General features: G+C 40.2%; 2 protein-coding genes across 7 annotated transcripts; both read left to right on the top strand.

Moving 5' to 3' along the window:
• The first annotated feature begins 1,160 nt into the window (after window positions 1-1,160).
• nono (non-POU domain containing, octamer binding) lies at window positions 1,161-11,281 on the top strand. 2 transcript variants are annotated; one of them, XM_018096191.2, is made up of 11 exons: window positions 1,161-1,221; window positions 4,620-4,764; window positions 4,839-5,032; window positions 5,387-5,688; window positions 5,823-5,918; window positions 6,267-6,463; window positions 6,842-6,926; window positions 7,005-7,107; window positions 10,261-10,300; window positions 10,385-10,497; window positions 10,587-11,281. In XM_018096191.2, the coding sequence occupies exons 2-11, from the start codon at window positions 4,626-4,628 to the stop codon at window positions 10,713-10,715; spliced, it is 1,398 nt and encodes a 465-aa protein (XP_017951680.1). In that variant the 5' UTR covers window positions 1,161-1,221; window positions 4,620-4,625; the 3' UTR covers window positions 10,716-11,281.
• A 3,647-nt stretch (window positions 11,282-14,928) lies between these two features.
• Window positions 14,929-24,615, top strand: LOC100495907 (mitochondrial ornithine transporter 1). Of its 5 annotated transcripts, none has more exons than XM_002934905.5 (7): window positions 14,932-15,140; window positions 18,919-18,994; window positions 19,353-19,611; window positions 21,048-21,188; window positions 22,422-22,594; window positions 22,693-22,851; window positions 24,244-24,615. In XM_002934905.5, exons 2-7 carry the CDS (start codon window positions 18,925-18,927, stop codon window positions 24,369-24,371), a joined length of 930 nt encoding a protein of 309 aa, XP_002934951.1. In that variant the 5' UTR covers window positions 14,932-15,140; window positions 18,919-18,924; the 3' UTR covers window positions 24,372-24,615. The 5 variants fall into 5 exon arrangements, with proteins under 5 accessions (XP_017952310.1, XP_002934951.1, XP_012824589.1 ...); XM_012969135.3 differs by having other exon boundaries at window positions 14,932-15,154; XM_012969134.3 differs by having other exon boundaries at window positions 14,932-15,154; window positions 18,916-18,994.
• The last annotated feature ends 30 nt before the right edge of the window (window positions 24,616-24,645 follow it).

The following is a 24,645-nucleotide window of genomic DNA, read 5'->3' as shown; positions in this document are numbered from 1 at the left end:
GAGTTAAGGTCCCCATACACGGGCAGATAGTAGCTGCCGATATCGGTCCAGCTTATCTGGCCGTGTAGGGGCAGAACCAAGGGGCCTGGCCGACCGATATCTGGCCTGAAATTGGCCAGATATCAATCGGCCAGGTTAGAAAATCCAGTCGGATCGGGGACCGCATCGGCTCATTGATGCGGTCCCCGAACCGACTGCGCCATTGCAGTGTTTAGAATTCGATTGTTTGGCCCCAGGGCCAAACAATCGAATTCACCTACATGCCCCCCGATATCGCCCACCTGTAGGTGGGGATATCGGGTGAAGATCCGCTCGCTTGGCGATCTTATAGTGTATGGGGACCTTTAGCCACATCTGGACTCCCTCCCCTGGTCTTCAGTCACTGATGTAACTTCCTTGGGTTTTCCAGATGATCTGGTTAAATTTGTTGTGCACACGCAAAGAAGTATTTAGTGATGTCAGAACCTCCGTAGCAGTGACATCACTCGGACAGGAAACAAAAAGGAATATATATTAATTTGTGGAATTTTAGATGTTTAGAGTGTTTAGGCACCTTTTCATGTAAGCCCAATGGAATAAGCTCATGTTAAAAAGGCAGCTATTTTTTCCTTTTAACTGTATAATTACGATTACATACACAAGCATAAAGGTAATGGCACACTAAGCTTGAGTGCCCTGTTTTTATTTAGCCCAAAAGGACACTTGTGATTTCAATGCAAGTATTTAAGGGGGCAGAGTCAGCCAGTTTAGCCCGTAACAGGATTAGTTAGCCACATAACACAGCTTAGTTAGGCAAAGGTAACAGATTCACAGCAGTAAAAAGATACTTTTATCAAACTAGGATGGATTTAATTAAGTGACCCTGCAGTTATCATGAGTGCATTTTACAACAGGAAACAAATGGTATATTAGTATCTATTTTAAATCCCTTCTCTCTGTGTTCTTATTGGATTCACTTTCCGCTCGAAATCACTTTCGTTCGCTCCTTTGTGAGCCAATAGCCCCCACGCATGCGCATACCACCCCCTATTCTTCTTTTCCGCCTCCTCTCACACAAACTACTTCAACAATAAAATGACGTACGCTACGTTGCGTGGACTGGGAGAACGGAGCAGCGTCCAATCGAGAAATTGCATCTTGGTCAAAACGTGAATTGCGAAGGCAGCAGCCAATCGCAGATTGGATAGAATTGTTATGACGACTCCTGCTGGCCAATGGGAGGCAAGTTATAGGCAACGTTGATAGGGTTAGATTGTCGGTCGTTTCCGCCGGGCACGAGCTTCCTTTGCTGCGCGGGAGGTCGCTGGGATTGTTCATAAAGAGAATTTTGGCTGCTGCTTTGAGGACATCAGGAACGGGTATAATGGGGGTTTGGGGGTGCTGGCAGAGGGGCAGGGACAGAGCCGCGTTATCTTAGGGATTTTGTTGCCTTTTAGTTTCGGATATTTCGATTGTATTTGTATATAGGGCTGCTTGTATAGTGTGGCGTCTTTATTGTGCACTCGGGAGCCTGTGTTCTCTTACTCCTATTACATTTTACGCTTTCAATTTTATCAACACCATTTTTGTGTTGTGGTTGCTCCCCTATTATTGTATTAGTCTACTATAAAATCGCGGTAAAAATGTGCGCCCTATAAGCCTTGGGGAGACGGCCGTCACCGTTTTGGGAATGTAGTTTATTCCTAATAGACTGCATTTCTATCTTTTTTTTGTTTGTTTGTTTTTGCATAGGTCAAGGAAAACTCGTGATGGGTTTATTTTATGGACCCTCCTTATCTGGGGCAATTATAGAGGAAGCAGCCCCTATGGGAGCTCGGGGTAGTTTTGGGGGGTTCAGGAGGTATTTAGGGTGAGGGCCTAGGAGGTGTTTCAGTGTTTAATGTAAAGATATCTATTTACCAACTAAAGCAATAACTGGCTTCTTGTATATGCTCTGCCCTGGGCTCCTTGAGATGCAAAAGCAGTCAGGTATTGTATTTCCTACAAATAAGGGGCAGATTTATCAAAATGTGAGTTTAGATCTTTATACATAAAAACTCATTTTCTGTTCATTTTTCTGAGATTTATAGAATCTTATTTATCAATGGGTGAAAGCTCATAGAAATGACTAGAACGTGGGTGAGTTTTTATATCACGTTTTGCTAAATTTGCTCCTAAAGGTGGCCACACACGTGGCGTTTTTCGATCTTTCATCCGACCATTGGTCGCACGAAAGATCGTTCCAATCCGCCACTAACGTTCAGGGCTGAAACGTCAGATAAGGAGGTAGAAACAATAGGATTTCTACCTCCTTCTGCCGATTCAGCCCTGAAGGCAGATTTTGCTCAGACGCCTTTTATGGCGCCCGATCAAAATCTTTAAACCTGGCCGATCGGCAAGTCGACAGATATCAGCAGCCCCCTGCGATATCGGTCGCCCCGCTGACTTGCCATACACGCACCAAATATCATATGAAACGAGGTTTCGTACGATATTATTGGTGCGTGTATGGCCAGCTTAAGTGTCTGTCCAGCATACAGCCCCCTTACATCCCACAAGCTGCCATATTCTGACTTCTGGGGGGGGGGGTAAGATCTGTGACCAACCTGATATTCAGTAGAAGTGCTCCGTTCAACAATGGGCAGATGAATGGCAAGTCTTGCTGATTTTTGACTGCAGTGTTAATTTGCATAACAATAGGGAACAGTTATGCTTTCTGCGGTCAATTTTGTGTTATTTAGGCTTTAATTTACATTTTTTTAGGTTTGTGGTGTTTTTTTGTATTTGCATTAATTTTTTAAGGATATTTGTAAATTAGAATGCCAGTACAGTTTGTGTTGTAGAAGCTATTTATGAATGATTGGATAGGAAATAGCTGCTGGGCTTAGATTTCATTATGTATACACCCTACTCGTATAACTCTAAAATAAATATTCATTGGTGCTGCTTATGTTTTTAATGTAGGAACTGTGTTTTTTTTTTTTTTTTTTCAAAAGTGTTTGTTTATGCATTTATAACATAAACAACATAAAACATTGACATTGGTTCTGCAGATGCGTTCTTTTCATCAGGGTCTGTGTTTTAATGTTATTGAAAAGTGCTGGCTAAGGTGATGGCACTAAACTAAAATAAAGCATCAATCTGCTTTAGTGTTTGGTGTAGACATTTTTTTTTATTTAGCATTAGACTTCAGAACAGTCTATTTATAGCTTGACACCAGATTTGGTGATTTTTTTTTTTTTTTTGTGTTTTCCCATGATTGCCATATGTTATATTTTTGAAGGCAGCACCTGGAAAGGTAGGTAAGTTTGATTAGGGGCAGAGTTGTTGCTACTGTTTCCCTCCTTTTCCTTAAAGGAACAGTAACATCAAAATATGAAAGTGTATAAAAGAAATAACAATATAATGTACTGTTGCCCTGCACTGGTATAACTGGGGTGTTTGCCTCAGAAAGACTATTATAGTTTATATAAGCAAAGCTGCTGTGTAGCCATGGGGGCAGCCATTTGAATGAGAAAAGGCACAGGTTACTTAGCAGATAACAGATAAAATGCCATTGTATTCTACAGAGTTTATCTGCTATGTAACCTGTGCCTTATCTCCTTTTTTCCAGCTTGAATGGCTGCCCCCATGGCTACACAGCAGCTTATTTATATAAACTGTAGGAGCGTTCTGTAGCAAATACACCAGTTTTACCATTGCAGGGCAACAGTACATTACATTTTAATTACTTTAAAACACTTTCATATTTTGATGTTACTGTTCCTTTAAGGGCTGTGGCACACAGGGAGACTAGTCGCCCCCGACAAATCTCCCCGAAATACCATCCCACCGGCGAGTATGTAAATTGCCGATGGGATGGCATATGCGGCGTCGATTTACGTACTCGCCGGTGGGATGGTATTTCGGGGAGATTAGTCGCCCACAACAAGGGAGATTTGTCGCGGTTGACTAGTCTCCCCGTCTGCCACAGCCCTAAGATTTGGGGTTGTGGTACTCATCCACTTTGTGTTTCCTTGCATAAAATAGAAGGGTTCTTTGGTGTATAATCTCCTCAATTATTTCTCCCCCCCCCCCCCTCCTATTTTAAGACCAGAGATGCTGGGCTTCATGCTGAGTTGCAGTGAGAGGGTGCATGAAGTTGAACTAATGTTTACACTCAATAGAGCTTGTGGGGATACAGTAGCTGGGTCAATTTAATAGTGTTTCTCCATGCAAAACCTTTCCATCACTTCCCAAAGGTAGGGCCACTCGATGGAGTTGAATGCCTTGGCTCTTATTTTTGTTTTTTAAGGCAGTGCTATGTATTTACATGTCTCACACAATATTAATATTAATTAAGAAGACTTTTTGTATGTGTCTTGCATTTCAGAAGGGCAAAAGAAGGGGGTTGGTAAAAAGCACAATAAACACCAGCTTGGAGTGTCACTGCTTTTTACACCATGTATAATGCAAAAATTTCTCTGAGGTATGCCAGATCTATTGTGGCATCTATGACCTTTTGATGGGAGGTTGGGCTTAAATGTAAGCAGTTTACCTTTTTGGGAGAAGTTTTGCATTTACTGGAAGTTGAATGATCTGGTTATTCAATTTGTTTAAACAAACTTGTGTACTTACAGTAATGTGCTTTATTATTACAGTGAAAAATGCAGGGCAACAGAGGGTACAGAATGGAACAGCAGAATCATGCTCCCCGGAGACAGCAGCATCAGCAACAACATCACCACCAACATCAGCAGGCAGAAACCACTTCACCCACCAATGGTCAGCAGGCTACCAGCCCCAGTGAGTGTAGCCCTTCTAGCATTACTAAGTAGTCTGTATTGTTGAAATGTTCTGACCTGTTACTTATGATTTAGATGAAGGTGTCACAATTGACCTGAAGAATTTCCGTAAACCCGGTGAGAAGACTTACACTCAAAGAAGTCGCTTGTTTGTGGGTAATCTGCCAATGGATGTTACTGAGGAAGAAATGCGTAAACTGTTTGAAAAATATGGCAAGGCAGGAGAAATCTTTATCCACAAAGACAAAGGTTTTGGATTCATCAGACTGGTATGTTTAGTCTAAATAGAGGCAATTTATCTTTTTATATAGGCCAGTAGGGCTTTATGATTCTGTAAATATAGTGCTCTTTTTTTGCTTCTGTAAGAAAATTCTCATGAGTGAAGCTGGGCAGTAGGGTAACACTGCCAGACAATGTGCACACCAAAAAGGAATTGCAGGTGTTATGAGTTGTACACATAGTCTAGCATACAGTGGTCCAGACAGTTACACATTTTAAGCAGCATAAAATGTGCTGAAGCAGAACAGGTTTTGATTACTTTGTAGTCCTAAGCTTAGATTCGAATTGTAAATGTACTGTATAGTATTTTGTGTGTGGTCTAACTAACACAATGTTATCTCTAGGAAACCCGTACCCTGGCAGAGATAGCCAAAGCAGAGTTGGATAACCTGCCTCTACGTGGAAAGCAATTACGTGTGCGGTTTGCCTGTCATAGTGCTTCCCTGTCTGTCAAGAACATCCCTCAGTTTGTGTCAAATGAGCTGCTTGAGGAGGCTTTCTCCATCTTTGGTCAAGTTGAGAGGACAGTAGTAATCGTTGATGACCGTGGACGATCCACCGGAAAAGGAATTGTGGAGTTTGCATCAAAACCATCTGCGCGAAAAGCTCTAGACCGTTGTAGTGATGGTGCTTATCTTCTCACTTCGTGAGTATTCTGTCAAGGTTTTGAGGGAAATAAAAGTTGAACTGACTTATTTTTTTTTTTTTTCTATTTTTTTTTAACTTTCCCTTTTTTTTTTTATTATTTTAATTTTTTTTTTTTTTATTTTATTTCTGTAGGTTTCCTCGTCCTATAACTGTGGAGCCCATGGATCAACTTGATGATGAGGAGGGATTGCCTGAGAAACTGCTTGTGAAGAATCAGATGTGTCAAAGGTATGTGTCCTGATCTTTTTTTTTTTTTTTTTTTTTTTTTTTTTTTCAACTGATATTGGTGTTTTCTAGAAGTGCTTTATTCAATATATTTTTTTTTTTTTTTCTTTTAAGTAATGTTTGAAAATGCAGGTCTACTCCCTTTGGCCCCTGCCACACAGGGTGGATTCTTAGCTTGTGTTTATCCTTTTTACCACACAGTTTTGCTACTGGATACATTGCTTAATATCTGGATATTTGAGAGAGCACTTTTTTGGGTTCAGAATGATGTTGCAGTCAATACTTGTCAGCTGGAATGGGGTTGAAACAGTCTTGAATCCTCTAAGGCTTTTTTCACCCCTTTAATTCTAGGGAGAGGGAGCAACCTCCTCGCTTTGCTCAGCCTGGTTCTTTTGAATACGAATATGCTATGCGCTGGAAAGCCCTTATTGAAATGGAGAAACAACAGCAAGAGCAAGTTGATCGGAACATTAAGGAAGCACAAGAGAAGATGGAGATTGAAATGGAAGCAGCAAGACACGAGCACCAAGTTATGCTTATGCGTCAAGGTGAGGCCATGTGTATAAATTATGGTACCTTTTGCAGTTTTATTATACTGCTGTGTGTAAAAACATATACAGGTATGGGATCTCTTATCCGGAAACCAGTTATCCAGAAAGCTCTGAATTACGGAAAGCCTGTCTCCCATAGACTCCATTTTAATCAAATAATTCAGAATTTTTAAACTGATTTCCTTTTGCTCTGTATGGAGATCCAAATTATGGAAAGGCCCCTTACCCGGAATACCCTTGGTCCCAAGCATTCTGGATAATGGGTGCTATACCTATACCAACAAAGTCCACAAACTACTATTTGGGGTTGTAGATTAAATTACTGTAAACACCCATAGCTTCAGTCCTTAAACTTCTTTAAATATTTCCTTTAAGATCTAATGAGACGTCAGGAAGAGCTCCGCCGAATGGAAGAACTACACAGTCAAGAAGTCCAGAAACGCAAGCAAATAGAGCTCAGGTATAGTAAAGGAAAACTTTATTTATACTCTACATATAAATGTCAAGCTGCAGTGAGTTAATTGTGCCATTTCTGTAGGCATGAGGAGGAGCGCAGAAGGCGTGAGGAAGAGACACGCCGACAACAAGAGGAGATGTTAAGACGTCAGCAAGAAGGCTTCAAGAACAGCTACCCTGATGCTGTGAGTATAAAACAGGCACTTGCATTATATTGTGTATAACCTTATATACATAATAGTGAGGAAACACTAGTTGAGCCAGAACTGTTTGAGATCTGTTACACTTACCATTTAGAGTTACAAATCTACAACTAAATGATAAAAAAACGGCGTTTACTACTACTACCTAGCTACTGGGTCATAATTTGGCCAGTAGCGACTTCATTTGGTTGGGATGCATATTGAAGATTTGGAAAGCTGCAGCCAAAACTTTCATGTTAGCTGTCTTGCCTTTATGGATGTTAAAAAGGTGACCAGGATGAAATGAAATTCAGAATTGAAATTTAGAATAGAACTTAAGAAACAGGCTTTCTTTCCCTTACTCTGCTGGATGTTATTACACCCACTGTGCATAAAACCTTTTGAAAAATGAAGTCACATTTTCAAACTAGTTCATCTGATCACCTGCCCCAAAGATGAAATATTTCATCAGTAGAAAATGGTATTCTTCTGTAGATGTAGATGCTTAATTAAGCAAAGCGCTTGTCACTGCTTTAGTTGGTTTGTTTGCAACCCCTGCAACGATATCCTACTATGTGCCTATTACTTTAAAAGAGAACTAAAAGCTTAACTAAAGAGGCTAGAAATGATATTTTAGGCTTCTGTACAAGCACAAGGCAACCACAGCCTTTAGCAGGGAAGCTCTGTGCCCCTCAAGATGCCCCAGTTGCTCCCCATTTTCATTTCTGCTGATTCATTACACATGCTCTGTGCTGCTGTCAGTTACTGAAACTTTCAATATACTGCCTATATACAATTTAAATGTAACCGTATAAGACTGATTAGTAATTCATTCAGATTCACATTATATGGTAGCTCTGAAACTAGTGCAATTAGCATCAGAATTTAATAATCAGACCTGTAGCATTAGTTTATATGACAGGCTAGCCTAATCTGCTCAATAATTTGTAACAACCCCTAAGATAGGCTTCTCAACACCTGCTCAGAGAATGTGCACTCTCCTGGGCAGTTATAACAGAATCCAAGATGGGAAGCACCTGTGATAATTGTAAAGACCTATATGATTACTACTATAGAGATGCTGACTCTTTTTGGCTAGTGCAGTCAGTTTAATATATAAAATGTGGCATTTTTAGTATTTAGTTCTTTTAAGTTGTCTTGTAACACTAAGGCTTAGATAGACAGTGCTATGGAATTTTTGACTTAACAGTGGATTCTATAGTCAAAACAGAGTCTGGCAGGATTTTAAGATCAGAAATCCAATGGATATCCTTGGAAAAAGGGATGGCATTAAACAAATTGTAAAATCCCCCAGATGCTAGACTGGTATAGGTAAGCAAATTTTTTTTTTTTTTTTTCCTGAAATGTAGAGCCTGTTGGGCATGGGCTTAACTAGAACCCAAAATCATTATTGCTGCAGCCAGTTATTCTCAAGTTATTAAATAAGTTAAACAGTGTTGTCATGGGGTTTCAAGTAATATAAATAAATGTGTATACGGAAGGTCTGACTTCTGAGTCAGTATTGGGACATAGCTTACCGTGAAGACAAAACAACATGCCAGGAAACTGAGTGAAAAGGTGACTGAAATTGTTGGGATGGATAAAAGTCAGGAATTTACAGTTAAATCAATCATGGACAGGCTGACCACCAAAAGTGAGTCTCCGTACAAGACTAGTGAGGGACGCCACCAAGAGACCTGTGACAACTTTGAAAGATATATACAAGCTACAGTGTAGAAATTGCAGTGCTTCACCAGTTGCAACTTTATAGAAAAAAATCCCTAAACTAAAACTCACTATCTCCTTTAGATAAGCTACATGGGAAGGCGGTTCTATGGTCTGAGACTGAAGTTCTTAGGCATCAGAATAAACTGCATGTTTGGTTTAAGCCAAGCACTGAACATCTATCACTTAAAGGAACAGTAACACCAAAAAATGAAAGTGTATAAAAATAATTAATATATAATGTACTGTTGCCCTGCACTGGTAAAAGTTGTGTGTTTGCTTCAGAAAGACTACTGTAGTTAATAGAAATAGCGGTTGTGTAGCCATGGGGCAGCCATTTAAATTGAAAAAAGGAGAAAAGGCACAGGTTACATAAGAAGATAACGGATAACTGTGTAGAATACAATGGGAATCTATGCTACTTATCTGTTATCTGCTTAGTAACCTGTGCCTTTTCTCCTTTTTTCAATTTAAATGGCTGCCCCCATGGCTACACAGCAGGGTATTTATATAAACTGTAGTAGTGTTTAAGAAGCAAACACACAACTTTTACCAGTGCAGGGCAATAGTACATAATATATTAATTATTTTTATACACTTTCATTTTTTGGTATTACTGTTCCTTTAATGCTTGTGATGGTAGAATGACTGGAAGTAAATACAGTAACACCCTGGAGGAAAACCAGATAAGGTCTGCATGCAGCCTGAGCCTTGGAAGATCTGTCTTCCAGGCCAAGTATAAAGCCAAAATTAGCCATTCTGGGAAATCATGTTGCTGTCTTTTTTTTTTTTTTTTTTTTTTTTTTTTTAATGCCCGAGTACAGGTCTTAAACCAGTGGCTGAATTTAGGAAAGGTTGTTTACTCCCTACCTACATGCAGCCTGACAGTGTCTGGGCAGTTTGGCAAAGAGGAATGGGGACATAATTGCAGTGTCCAAATCTGCAAAGCTGATAGATACCAGTATAGCTGATAAATACTGGCTTTGTGGGGAAGGAGGGGGGTTCCTGCTTCCCTCCCCCCTCTCTTGTGATTGAAGGGACTTTGAAAGATTTGTTTTTACTTTTGATCAGCATTAAACAAGGAAATGCATTCATTTCCATGTTCTGGGAATAATTCCAAGGGCAAATATTTTTTATAGGGACTGTAGTATAAATCTTAAAATTAAATAAATATAATATAGCATTAATTAAATAAATATAGCATGCAACCTGGTCTTAGCAACTTTTGCCAATCAGTGTTGCCAGTATTTCAGTGTGCTATATTAGTAAAAGTTAAAAGCCTAGAATTTCTGCTTGGCACAGACCTGAAACTGCCACAATAGATTTGTTTCCTATCTTACTCATAGGTAAAAGTTAAAAAGATTTGGTTTTAGTAGCTCAGATCAATGCTTTTTCTTTCATTCCTAATACCTGAACATTATTTTCTTACAGCGAGAAGCTGACATAAGAATGGCACAGATGGCAATGCCAGGTATGTACATTCAAGACTGAACTCCTTTTATGGCTATTTTTGTATGTAACTACCTAAATGTCTAATGATCTCTTTCCTCTTTAGGTGCAATTGGAATGAATAATCGTCCTTCCCTGGCCAACAGCAATGTTGCAAGTGGTGCTGCAGCTAACGCTGGACCTGGTGCAATGATGCCAGAAGCAGCAGCAATTGGAATGGTAAGATTCCTCTCCATTTACTAAAATTGGTCCTGCGGGAACTGGCTATAATTTTAAATCTATTTACGTATTCTTTTCCCCCCTTTTAGACATCACCACCAACTGAACGTTTTGGGCAAGCCCCCAACATAGAAGGTCTCGGTGGAGCCAACCCACCTGCTTTTCCCCGGGGTACTCCAGGGGCTGATTTTGGTCCCAACAAACGTCGGCGATATTAAAATTTGTGGTTTAAAGCTAGTAAGACTGCTTTTTGTATTGGTAGGTTTAAGGACAGTCTCTGGTGCAGATGGACTGGTTCCAATTTTTTTTTTTTTTTTTTACTATTGGAATACTGAGCAGATACATTTCTTTTAATGTGACACCTTTTAAAATGAGAAATGTTGATACCGTTTATCACCTGGTCCTGGTGCGTGCCCTATTTTCTCTATCATGCAGCCTAAATCTTTGCATTGTGAGTTGGAATGTTTCTGCCCAGACTTCCGGCTGAGAGACCTGTTTTTAAGTATGTTTTTGTAATTTTTTTTTTTTTTTTTTTTTAATTCTATTCTGGACCATACAATTTTTATGTACGTTGTAAGGCTTTTTCCTGATTGGATTGAGGCCTGTCAGCTTGGATAATATAGGGCCCTTAACTCAATTCATGTGTTCTCTGCTGTTGGCACACCTTTCCTTGTGTCATCCTTTTTTTTTTCTGTTTCTCCATAGAATGGTAGGAGAAACTTAATGGTTCTCTGGATGTCTAAGATGTGGTAACAGTTGACAAATAAATGGAATTTTAAGCCTTTTTTTTTTTTTTTTTCCCGAAATATGTGTGTTATTGTCAAATGAATTGGTGAACTTAAAGTTCTCAACTTATGAAATCTTCAAATCACTGCCGTTAATGGAACATCTTTAATACTTATGGTATCCATGAGACAATAGTACCAGGTACCAGTGTGGATAACAAAGGCTGCATGCATGAAACAAAATTACACAAAGTAACAAAGTTCTTGCAGAACTGAATTGCATTATGGAGTCACTGCCCTATTTGTTTGAATGAAAATGTATCAAACCTTAGTGTGGTGTGACAGGAGTAATACTTATAGCAGAAATATCCCATGTATGCATGGGAAACCAGTCTTTGGCTTGGTTTTAGCCAATGCCTCTGTGCCCTAATGTGGGGAAAAACCGCTTTATGAACTACCACAAGTACAGTGTATATAAATATGGTACAGTGGCTTTATATTACACCAGTCTTAGTATGTGTAACATAAACAAGCAATTACATACCACAAAAGTGACATTATTTCTAGATGGGCAGGTATGAGATGATCCCCACCCCCCCCCCCCAAAGTTTTGGAACAGTCTTTTGTCAAGGGGAATCACCAATGTTTCAAAGTGTTGGGGTTATGATATGCAATAAACCAGTTACCTTTTATAGCACCAATTATGCTCTCCAGTGGATTTCACATCTTATGGAACTCTGCATTAAAGGTGGTGACTGCAGTGAGGTGCTGTTTTGCTAATAATTTTAATACATTGTAGTAGTTTCTAAGGCCTCTTATCTTGTCTAGATGCTGTTTGCATACATCAGATGTTTGTGATGAGGTCGTAGGTAAGCCTTCCTGATAACTTCATGCAGATCATATTGTGCAAGCAATACTGCCTGTGGCACAGAGCAATGCCATTTCTGAGTTAGCACAACCTTCTGCAGGTCCTTAGCACCATACAAGTGTTTACTTATTTGTGCAGCAGAATTAGCCTAAATTAATAGGCTAGATGGGGTCATTGCAATGATAAAACATTCAAAGTACAGTTGCATTTAATATTCAGAGCTAAATGCCAGACAAGAGGATGGCGGTTCCTGCCCCATACAGCTTACAATTAAGCATTTTAGCAGTTGTCTTATTCTTCCAGATCTTGCCTTGTCTTCCAGTTTCCCTACACTGCCCCAACACAACATTGCTGCCCAAACTGGGAGCTCCCTTCCGGTGCGGGCAGCCATATTGTGGCACTTGCATGTACATGTGCTCTAAATAACATGACTGCCTGCAGCAGAAGCTCCCTCTTGGTGCTGGCAGAGCTTGACTTTTTTTTTTTTTAACTATAGTTTCCCTTAACAGGGAGGTGTGGGTTCTATTAGCCCACACCTCTGGTGGAGTAAGCAGTTTCAGCATGATAGGTGCACTTATTAAAGATTAGCTAGGGGAATTTCCACTTTGGATTTTTTTTTTTTTTTTTTTTAAATACCTCTTTTTTTATGCAACCCACCTTTTCCCATTTTAAGCAGGGTACATTTTCCACCTTTACATGTAATCCTTTATTCAGCAATTTAGAGCACTCAGCGCATGGAAGGTTCAGTAAAGCTTGACTGCAGCTTAAATTTCCCACTGCTTTTTAAATCCTTACACAGCTATTTTGTCTGTTGCAGAGCCAACTGATTTGTATTGCCCAGTATTACAGGTATTCACATAGAAGCTTTCAAAGTCTCTCCTATATGACAAAGTGAAAGAAGCAATTCTGAGTGTTGAGAAAGCCATCTCATCAACAATAGTGCCCACATGCCACAATTAACAACAAATATATTTGCATTTCCAACAAAAGTCTTACGTCAGGGTTAGGCTGGAGGGCTGAAGTAGGCCTAGGTTGGTGGGGCCCACAGGGTTTTTCTCGGAAGTTAAAGTGTTAGAATTGTGTGTTTAGTTGAAAACACTACCCTTTTCCTCATGATAGAAAAAATATTTATCCCTATCAGGTTCTTTTGGAAAACCCAATTTATATGCACTGGGAAGGATAGAGAATCCTGCCATAAGTACTGCTAGTATATTAAGCAAAATTAATTGCTGATTGGCTGCTAAGGCTGATGCCACACGTGGCGTAGGGCTGATATTTTCGGCAAGTGGAAAAACGCTTGGCGAAAATTCAGCCCTACGCCTGCTACTTGTGCCTGCACCCGAATGAATGGAATACGCTCGGGTACAGGCACATGTAGCCGATATACGCATGAAAATGCGAGACTTTGCATTCTCACGCGTTTTCATGCGTATATCAGCTACATGTGCCTGCACCCGAGCGTATTCCATTTATTCGGGTGCAGGCACAAGTAGCAGGCGTAGGGCTGAATTTTCGCCAATCGTTTTTCCGCTTGCCGAAAATATCAGCCCTACGCCACGTGTGGCATCAGCCTAAGAGCAAACTACACTATTCAGCCAAAATGACTTGTTTCATATATTCCACAGTAACTGACGAGGAAAAAAAAGTGTAGACCTCTGCAAATATAACTTGATAAAAGGTTGTGGTTTTAACATTGAGTCAGTATAACTATTAAATGAGTAATTTATCCAGAGAACTGAATGGTCACAACCCATTTGAAACTTCTTCAGCTTCCCTATTTTATTTGCAGTGACCACTACCCATAGGGTGGAAGACAATTTTATGAGGTAAAGGAGAATTGTTACAAATGTCATCCTTCTTACCTAGATTGTCTCTAGGGTTGCCATTTCACTTCCTTTAATACTGGACATATATTAAATTCACATCCTTCATGGCAAGTTAAACTGATTTTATGTCACGTGAACTAAATTAATTTCCTAAAATGCTAGCACATACCTTTAAGTTAATGACACATAGGAATTCACTGTGGCTGCAGTTATCTCAAAAAAAACTGAGGCAATTAAAATGCCCATCTACCAGCCACCACTTTTCAATTGAATGGGAAACACGATGTGGCTAGTGCTGCAAGGTGATTTCTCTATGGCTGAGTGCCATGAATCTTTCCATTCATTTTTTGATCCTAAACACAGAGGTAGGATGAACCTTACCAGTTCTCTACCCAAACCCAGAGGCACAATGAGCCTTAGGCTGATACCACATGTGGCGGTTTTACGCTGCATATTTTCTCAGCCTAAAAACGCCGCACAAGCCACACAGCCCCTGACTATGGCGTTTTTCAGCCTAGTACTGGTGACGTAGCAAATCCCGTTTCCATGGTGCTAATAGTGCGAAATAGTAAAAAACGCTGCATATTTCCGCTAGGTCTGGCAGCTGCCTTTGTGTATACATAGGAATAGCTTGCTGTGCAAATACTGGCGTATTTCGGCAAACGCTTGAAAAATCCGTGGTAAGGCATTTTCTAGCGTATTTACGCATTATGTGGTTTGCTTCGAATCTTTTCAAGTTATTTCTATGGATGATGATATTGTGCGTTTTTCAGCCGCCGAGAGAATTAGAAAGTACGCAGTGTAAAAACGCCACATGTGGCATCAGCCTTACCCTTATTCTACATTGAAACACAGAAGCACAATGAACCTTAGCAGTTCTCTAATATTGAAACCCAGAGGCATGAGAAGCCTTACCCACTCTCTACCCTAAAATCCAGAGGCATGGTGAGCCTCACCCACTCTCTACCCTAAAATCCAGAAGTATGATGAGCTTTACCCATTCTCTACTCAAAACCCAGAGACATGATGAGCCCTACTAGTTCTCTACCCTGAAATCCAGAGGCTTGATGACCCTTACCAGTTCTCTACATTGCAATCTAGAAGCAGGATGATCTTTGGTGCTGCTGTTCTTTTGTTAATGAGCTTACTGCACTGGGGCCCATCTGAAGGCAATTATTCAATTTACTGACTCCTCTCCACACTCCAGTTTGCTGCCCACATCAGGTACCTCAGGAAAGGTCATATTTTTGATTTATATTGACAATTAAGTCTTCTAATGTAACATAACTTTGCAGGTTGTCCTTTGCTTGCTTTTGAATATATAACTGGTACCTTTTTCATGTTCAGTATTGAGAGACCTGTAGACATTTGGCTGTTGATGTACTACAACTTCTAGCATCCCACTGACAGCCTATAGTTGCAGAGAGTTCTGAGAGTTGTAGTGTATCAATGCAGAGAGGACTGCAGAATGCACACCCCTGAAATTCTAATCCTATATACTATAGGTGATCCTTCTGCTTTTGATAAACTGGACAGTTTTTTGGTGGGGGAGGAAGCAGGAACTTTTTTTTTTGCAATGTTTGAAGGTATGATTTGTACCCCCCTCTTGGTACTGTCTACACCTGGGACTGACAGTCTGTGGAGTATGGCAAATGCCAGAGGGGCTGCTGTAAGATGCCATAGACAGTCACTATTTATTGGGCTGGTGGGGGTATATTTGGGCACCTGAGTACTTGAAATGCCAGGGCCTTGTCTAGGCATGGGCATTTTGCCCTGGATCAAATGCAATAAAATAAATGAGATGCATCTATCTGCTTTAATGCAGGAACAAGGAGCTGCACTGAATTTTCCATTAAAGGTATTAGTCCCTCATTCATCTTGCAGGAAGGACATGCTAGAACTCCCAATGTCCAATATTCAACATAGTTGGGGAACAAAATGAAATAAAATGTGTGTAGGGTTGCTATTCACCCCTTAAAGAAACAGACAAACCACATACCTAATGGCTGGCTTGGAATTAAAGGGGTTATAAACCCAATTATATGCTGTCCCACTGTACACCCCAGTTTAGCTATAGAAGTTCTTGAAAAACGTAATTGGGATTCTCATCAGAGGGTTTCTGGCATTTTAATGCAGCTGCTGGAGATTTGGGGGAAAGTTTTGGAAAAGTTTTATGGTGCAATACTACTTTAAGAAAACCCTGATGTTGCTGGACTATAGCTCCCAGAATTCCCCTCTCTTCATTATATGCTTAATATGTGAATTTGTAGTACAGCAACAGCTGAATAAGGTTTGGTAGTGCAGTGCAGGTTTAGTACCCCATAAACAAAGGCTGCACAGAAACCAATGCAGTAGGACATTATAACTCTGATTTTCCCTTCCCACACCTTGCTTTGCCCAGGCACACTGCATCCACTCAGCTATTAGCTGTGATTTGCAAAGCTGTCAGCCAACCCCATGTCATGAGGAAGATAATGATCATCTACAAGCCCTTTTGAGACCTTATTTTGTGTTATTATTTAGTCTAAAGTGGAATTCAGGTTTAAAAAATTATCTCGCTCATGAAATAGGGTTGTTTGACAGCTATACATGCTCCACTGCTGTAGCAGTGTAAAAAATGTTTAGGATTTCAGATTGTATCAGATTTCTATCTTCGCTCTCTTTATAATAAACACGTATGGATGGGGAAATCTGCATTAGCTCTGTGGGCAAATGGCAAATGTTTGCAGTCACCTCCTATTCATTTGAATTGCAATCATGGGTTGGCAATTGCCATTACAATTAGTGTTACTGTTTGCATCAAACATAGCTCATAGTCTTTAGGACTGTGACTGTAAACCTGCTGCAGATCAGGTATTACATTTTTTTTTTTTAAATTGAGTATGCCTTACATGCAAGTCTGTTTAATAATGCGGAAAGTTTGGCAAGATGGGTTGCAATTTTTTAAAAGGGTCATATCTGTTTCGTATACAGTTTGTTCCCAAAGCTTATGTCTTAAAATTGAGGGCTATCTGATTTACATCATACCAGTTGGATTTATTTTAAGTGCTAAAGCCCAAGAAGCACTTAAATATCCATGCTCTCTGACTTTTGCTTCCTGTCTCCTCTTTCTGCAGTGGCTGGCAGCTGTTACCCATTTAAAAGGGTTGTTTGCATTTAAACTAACCTTTAGTGTAATGTACACATTGATATATTGAGACAATTTGCAATGGCAATTTTTTTATTTCTTGTGTTTTTTTCGGTTTGTTTAGCTTTTGTTCAGCAGCTCTCCAGTTTGGAATTTCTGCAGCTATCTGGTTGCTAGGGTCTTGTTTACCTTAGCAACCAGGCAGTGTTTTGAAAGAGAGACTGTAATATGAATAGGAGAAGGACTGAATGGAAAGATAAGTAATAAAATTGTAAGTTCACAGGAGCTGTATATTTTGTTGCCGGGGTTGCTGCCCCCATTTGAAACTGGAAAGATATACAAAAGAATTTAAAAACTTGACTAGACCACTTGCAAAGTTGATAGGAATAGAACATTCTATAACATACTAAAAGTTAACGTAAAGGTGAACCACCCCTTTAATGACAAACTGGTTCTCCATAATATTAGATGCCCTAAGGCAGTGATCCCCAACCAGTGGCTCATCAGCAACATGTTGCTCCCCAACCCCTTGGATGTTGCTCCCAGTGGCCTCAAAACAAGTGCATATTTTTGAATTCCTGGCTTGGAGGCAAGTTTTGATTACGTAAAAAACAGGTGTACTGCCAAACAGAGCCTTCTATAGGCTGCCAGTCCTCATAGGGGCTGCCAAATAGCCAATTATAGCTCTCATTGGCATCTCTAGGAACATTTTTCATGCTTGTGTTGCTCTCCAAAACATTTTCCATTAGAATGTGGCTCCTGGGTATAAAAGGTTGGGGACCCCTGCCCTAAGGGATCAGTCTAATGCAAAACATGCTAAGGAATTACTCTGTTTACTTTATTTCATAAAATGGCAATTTGAAAATAACTTGCAACTCCAGGTTTGGCATTATGGAAGAAGTTCATCTGTTATGCACTTGGCACATGTCTATGTCTTGGCACAGGCTGACTCGTTTGGCTGGAGGTCAATAATGTGTCCGGCACTCAGAACCACAAACATTAAACTATGCCATCAACTGAATGTGGTGGTGGGGGGGGGGGAGCAGCTTTAAGTTAACTTTTATTATGTTATAGAATATCCTATTCCTAGCAACTTGGCCTTCAGTAATCATTTTTAAATAGTTTTTGAATTATTTGCCTTTATAGCTTTCCAGCTTTGAAATGGGGGTCACTGACCCTGGCATCAAAAACTATTGCTCTGTGAGACTACAATTTTATTGTACTTTTTATTTATCTTTCTCTTATTCATATCCCTGTCTCTCATTCAAACCACTGCCTGGTTGCTAAGGTAAACAAGACCCTAGCAACCAGATAGCTGCTTAAAAACTAAACTGGAAACTGCTAAACATAAAATCTAAGTAACTGAAAAACCACAAAAAATACAAAATGAAAAACAATTGCAAATTGTCTCAGAATACTGTATCAATGTCTATGTTATACTAAAAGTAAATTTTAAGGTAAAAAGGCAAACGACCCCTTAACAGAGCATCAAATATAAGCAAATCTTTGGTATGGCAATATCACATGTACAGCCTTTAACATTACTTGTGTAACATAAGTAATTATAGCAAAGGTCAAGTAAAGAGTATATTTTCACTTATAAAAGCAACACAGGGAGCAAGATAGTATTGTTTGGGGCAGCTACTAATAGGTGGCTATTCAATGATGTGCTCATAGCCATATAGATGTAAATATGGAATTCTGAGCTGTGTTTTTTGAGAAGCACCCAGTGCCAGGCAGCTGCTGCAGAGGAAAGTAAAATCTTGTCAATCTGCATAAAAAGGACAATCGATATAAGGTATGCAGATGCAATTTTGCCTGAAATGTATGTCTTTATTGAGACTAATTTGCTGCCTTTGTCATATTCTTTAGCAGGCTGATATGCCATCGGAAAAGGCTCCGCCCACACACCTTAAGCAGATTCTTATTAACCTGATAGCAGGTGCCATGGGTGAGTGCTTCTCTTTTCCTTTCTCCCCAATGACCCAAGTATGATATCATTCATACACCATTCAGCTGTTTATCATTGTGGTTCATTCATTTCCCACTCCTGTGCCCTCAGCACCAAATGCAGCTTTTTTTGAAAAATAAATCCCTTACCAGCCATGTTCCACTACCTTGAATAATATATACTCTTCATATTACATTCACAATAATACTCGTAAAAGTGTTCATAGACATCAGTATCTGTATTGATTTGCTTTTATGGATTTGCCATTTTGATTCTGTTCTGAAAAATGACTAGGAATTTTGTTTTCTCATACACCACTGGGGGGCAGCAGGTAATGCATGGCATCTTTGTCCTGTAGGTGGCGTGGCTTGTGTGGTCAGCGGGCAGCCATTTGACACTGCAAAGGTAAAGATGCAGACTTTCCCAACTATGTATCGAGGGTTTGTGGACTGTGCTGTGCGCACGTATCACGCAGAGGGACTACGTGGTCTGTATCATGGAACCACTCCTGCTCTTGTGGCAAATGCAGCAGAAAATGCAGTGCTGTTTGCATGTTATGGGTTCTGCCAGAATCTGGTGTCACGTTGCCTAGGTTTGCAAGATCCATCACAACTCAGGTGCAGATTCTTATATGTTGGCATATACAGTACAGTACAACAAATCAACCCCCTGAGCTCTATTTCTCTGCCCTTCCATCAACAGCTTCCAACTTGTTTTCTTTTCTTCCTGGTTTACACATATTTTTGGCTTCATTTAAGAGAAACTATATGCTATTGAGTTGCAGTACAATTGATAACACACATGGCAGCTCCCGTTTATATTTATTAAAAGAAATATACACATAAATGTTCTATGCATGTAATAAGTTAAAGGAAAACTATACCCCTGAACAATGTTTCTATAAAATGATCTCACGTAAAACAGCTCATATGTGAAACCCTGCTTCATCTTAATAAACTATTGTCATAAAAATATATTTTTAGTAGTATGTGCCATTGGATAATCCTAAATAGAAAACCGCCATTTTAAGTACAAAGGGATGCTTCCAGGAATCACAGTGCACATAAACAAGCCAAGGCACACATACATACTAGGCCAAAAGTATGTGGCATAGGCTCACATTATATATATATATATATATATATATATATATATATACAAGGAAGAGTGGAGCACACCCTATAAAGGCACAAATGCCTTGGGTGCTGGCAAAATGAGGAAATATAAGGACAGAGACTCTGGTTTGTCCCTGAAGAAGAGTACAGTCAGTACTTGAAAAGTTGGATTTTTTCAAATACATTTTTTCACTAATCGCTAAGTCCTTGTGTGTGCGGCTCTCTGTCCTTATATATATATATATATATATATATATATATATATATATAATATATATATATATATATAATCTGACAACACTAATATAAATTATGCTGATACTTTGTCAACCCTAAAATTGGCCATATGGGTGGTTTGCCCATTTAGCAATTTTCGTAGCAGGAAAAGGTTTAGTCCCACCAATGTTTCATCTTGGGTGCTCTGATGACACCACAAATTCCAAACGTTGTTGTCGGCCAACCTGGTTTTTTAAATGTTTTAGTAGTTAGTTTGGTGTCCAATCCGCACTAACTGTCACTTTACACACCTACATGAACTACAATGCCATGCTAGTTACCCTGACCTTATGTCTCACATCTCCCTCTTAGAATGTAAGCTCTTGCAAGGAGGGCCCTCCCCCTAGTGTCTCTGATCCTCATCCAATGTAGCCGCAAACCAGTTTTGTGAATTGTTTATATGTACATGTTAACTGTTATGTCTTTTGTACCCCTCTATTTTGTAAAGTGCTGCGAAAATTGATGGTGCTATATAAATAATAGTGGAAGCCAATCACAGAACAATGATCATAGTGTTCAGAAATTACTAACTTGTAGGACAACATTGACCAGTGTTGGACTTGCTTGCTTCTCCCCCATGCACCTTTACTCATTCTGTTCTTTTGTGTATGACCAGTTGGTCTCCATTGATTATGTGTGCTTGTATCACTCTCCATTCACAGTGACTGGCACAAGGCCACTGCAGGCTCTCTAGCTTCTGTATTCTCCTCCTTGGCCCTTTGTCCTACAGAGCTTGTAAAGTGCCGCATACAGACGCAGCATGAGATGCGCTTGTCTGGCAACAAAGACATCCCACATAAAAGGTCAGTGTGCTATGCAGAGAGCGAGGGAGAGCCAAGCTTGGAGAATAGAGCTGAAGCTAATGTCATTAGGGTTACCAAGGATTTCTCAGTTTTAGCCTATTTATTTTGTTTTTATAATTTCCCCTCTTGAGCAAAATTGCCCTTATCAATGGGCAATATTGCCTGGCAGAGATAATAGGTTAGGCATTTAGACATTTCAGCCATTGTTCTTTGCTACATATCATGTGGCCAAAAGTATGTGGACACCCCTTTTAATGATTGGAATTGGCTATTTAAAGGAGAAAGAAAGGTAAAAAGCTTCATCAGAAAGGTCTATGTAAATACAGCCATAAGCACTCACAGAAACGCTGCACTGACTTCTCTGTCAAAAAGATTTGTTTGTCTCTCCTCTCTCCTGCTCCCCCCTTCCTCAAGAATGCTAAGAACTCGCCCCCCCTTAGGAATGTGGGTTTGAGCCAATCAGCAGGAAGCTGACTCATAGTCTTACTAACTGAGCATGTACACTTGGTCTGGGTCTTGGTGAGGCATTATGGGAACTTTCTTTACACAGCTCAGCGTTTTTTCTTCCTGTTTGGCTTCTGATCATCTGAAGGGGAAAAATATGGGGAGACTTAAGGGGACTATTGAGACAACTGAAGGTATGCCTGCAGCTTGAGATTAACACTTTATTAACCTTTCCTTCTCCTTTAAGCTTCACCCATCATTGCCGACAGAGGTGCCACTACATCACGCAATGACTTTCTTGACAAATCAATGCACCCTACTTTGCAGCAAAAGTTTGGGGAAGACCCTTTTCCTGTTTCTGCAGCAAAATAACTCAGTACACAAAAGACTTAAATAGAAAACTGATTTGCCAAAATATCTGCAAGTACAGGTATGGGATCCATTATCCGGAAACCCATTATCTAGAAAGTTCCGAATTACATAAAGGCCATCTCCCATAGACTCCATTATAAGCAAATAATTCTAATTTTTGAAAATGATTTCCTTTTTTTCTGTAATTATGAAGCAGTACCTTGTATTTGATCTCAACTAAGATATAATTAATCCTTATTGGAGGCAAAACAAGCCCATTGGTTTATTTAATATTTAAATAATTTTTAGCAGGTGTGGAGATCCAAATTATGGAAAGATCCCTTATCCAGAAAACCCTAGGTCCCGACCATTCTGGATTACAGGTCCCATACCTGTACAAAGATTCAGTCATTTCTTCCTTATGTTTTACATCTTCAGCACCCCTTGGTCAGTGGTCCGTGCTATTCTGAGCTCAGAGGGCATCCCTGGTCTGTTTCGTGGCCTCAGCAGCACTTGGCTGCGAGAGATTCCAGGATATTTCTTCTTTTTTGGTGGCTATGAGCTGAGCATCGATATCCTAAGCCAAAGAGAGAGCAGCAAAGATCCCCCAGGCCAGTGGAAAAATTTTCCCATGGGTTGGGGGGGGGGGATATCCCTTAAAATCTATTACTCAGTTTGGTGTTTGGTAACACTCTATCTGCTTTAACAGGTGCTCTGGTTGTGACTGTCAGTGGCGGCGTGGGAGGGGCTTGTTTCTGGCTTGCAGTTTATCCAGTGGACTCTGTGAAGTCACGCGTTCAGGTTCTCACACTGACCCCACATTCTAAGGGTTTCATTATTTCCTTGCTGCACATCTTGCGAACAGAAGGTAAGAGCTCACCAATGTTTGCCTAGGATAGGAGTTTTAAGAAAACAGCCCAACTGCAATTAAAGAGATTCTGTCATGATTTTTATGGTGTACTTTTTATTTCTAAATGAAATAACTCAGCAAATAATTCCCTCTACCATTTAAAATGTTATTCTTGAACCAACAAATTTATTTTTTTTAGCTGTAATATTGGTGTGTAGGCGCCATCTCAGTGCAGTCTATGCTTTCAGAAAGAGCCAGCGCTACACATTAGAACTGCTTTCAAACAGGCTATTTTTTTTTTTTATTGAAAAATATGCAAACAGGCTATTGTTTCTCCTGCTCAATGTAGGAGTCATGTAGCAGCGGGACTTGTTTTTTTTTAACTATTGCGTGCTACTTTGATATCTACCACTTTTAGGGCTGTGGCACACACGGCGCGGGCGACTAATCTCAGCGTGTGTCACAGCCCTTAGGGTAATGACACACAGAGCTACTAGTAGCAGCTACTTGTCATAGCTACAAAAATAGACTATGCTGATCATTTACTGATAATCGTCTCTACAAGTGTTTTAGAAGATGCAATTCTCAGTATTGTTTATGGCAGGGTATTTTCTGGTGTTTAGTAGCCGTGACATGTAGCTGCTACTAAGTACTGTAGCTCCTTGTGTCTTTGCCCTTAGGGCTCTGGCACACGGGGAGATTAGTCGCCTGCAACAAATCTCCCTGTTCGCGGCGACTAATCTCCCCGAAGTGCCATCCCACCGGCGAAAATGTAAATAGCCGGTGGGATGGCATACGTGGCGGCGTGGCGGAACAGGGAGATTTGTCACGGGCGACTAATCTCCCCGTGTGCCACAGCCCTTAGCATTAGGGTTAAGACACATGGAGCTACTAGACAATGCTGATCATTAACTGATAATTGTCTCTATATATGATTTAGCAGAGGCAATTCTCAGTATGGCCTATGGCAGGGTATTTTCTGGTGTTTAGTAGCTGTGACAAGTAGATGCTTCACAGGTGTCAGGGAGCTGCTATCTTGCTACCTTCCTATTGTTCTACTGATTGGCTTCTAAGGGCTCTGGCACACGGGGAGATTAGTCACCTGCGACAAATCTCCCTTGTCACGGGCGACTAATCTCCCCGAACTACCATCCCACTGGTGAAAATGCCTCGTGAGCCTGCGCAGCGTGTGCCATCCCACCGGCAACTTACATTTTCACCGGTGGGATGGTAGTTTGGGGAGATTAGTTGCCCGTGACAAGGGAGATTTGTCGGGGGCGACTAATCTCCACGTGTGCCAGAGCCCTAAGGGAAAACGACGGGTGGGAGTTGATGTCACTCCAACAGCGTATTTCATATCCTTTATCAACTATTTCTAGGTTCCCTCATGTTGTTTTTCTGTGTTTGCAGGATTCTTACCTCTGTACAGCGGACTCATGCCCACGGTTGTCAGGGCCTTTCCTTCCAACGCCGCACTCTTTCTGGCCTACGAAATGACCAAGAGGACTCTAACAGAATATTGTTGTGCCCCCATCTGAACAGTATTGGCATTCAGCCAGCACTTAGTTGACAAGTCTTTGTGACTTATCCCTTTTTTTTTTTTTTTTTACACCAGCCATTATTTCATTCATTTATAGCATATCAATCAAAATATTATTTGTTATATCTATTGTATTAATACCTTTATACATCTTGCCTTTTGTGTGCTGCCATCCTTATCCTATCAGCCCTGTTCAGCAGTCTGCCATAACTCTTTGTATAATAAATGTTTGGAACTGAATACACCAAGTGTGTGGTGGTGCTTAGATTTAT

This window comes from Xenopus tropicalis, chromosome 8, assembly GCF_000004195.4.
Source record: "Xenopus tropicalis strain Nigerian chromosome 8, UCB_Xtro_10.0, whole genome shotgun sequence".
Lineage (NCBI taxonomy): Eukaryota > Metazoa > Chordata > Amphibia > Anura > Pipidae > Xenopus > Xenopus tropicalis.
Note: the sequence above shows the minus strand (reverse complement) of the source record. Positions and strands in the feature narration are given on the sequence as shown.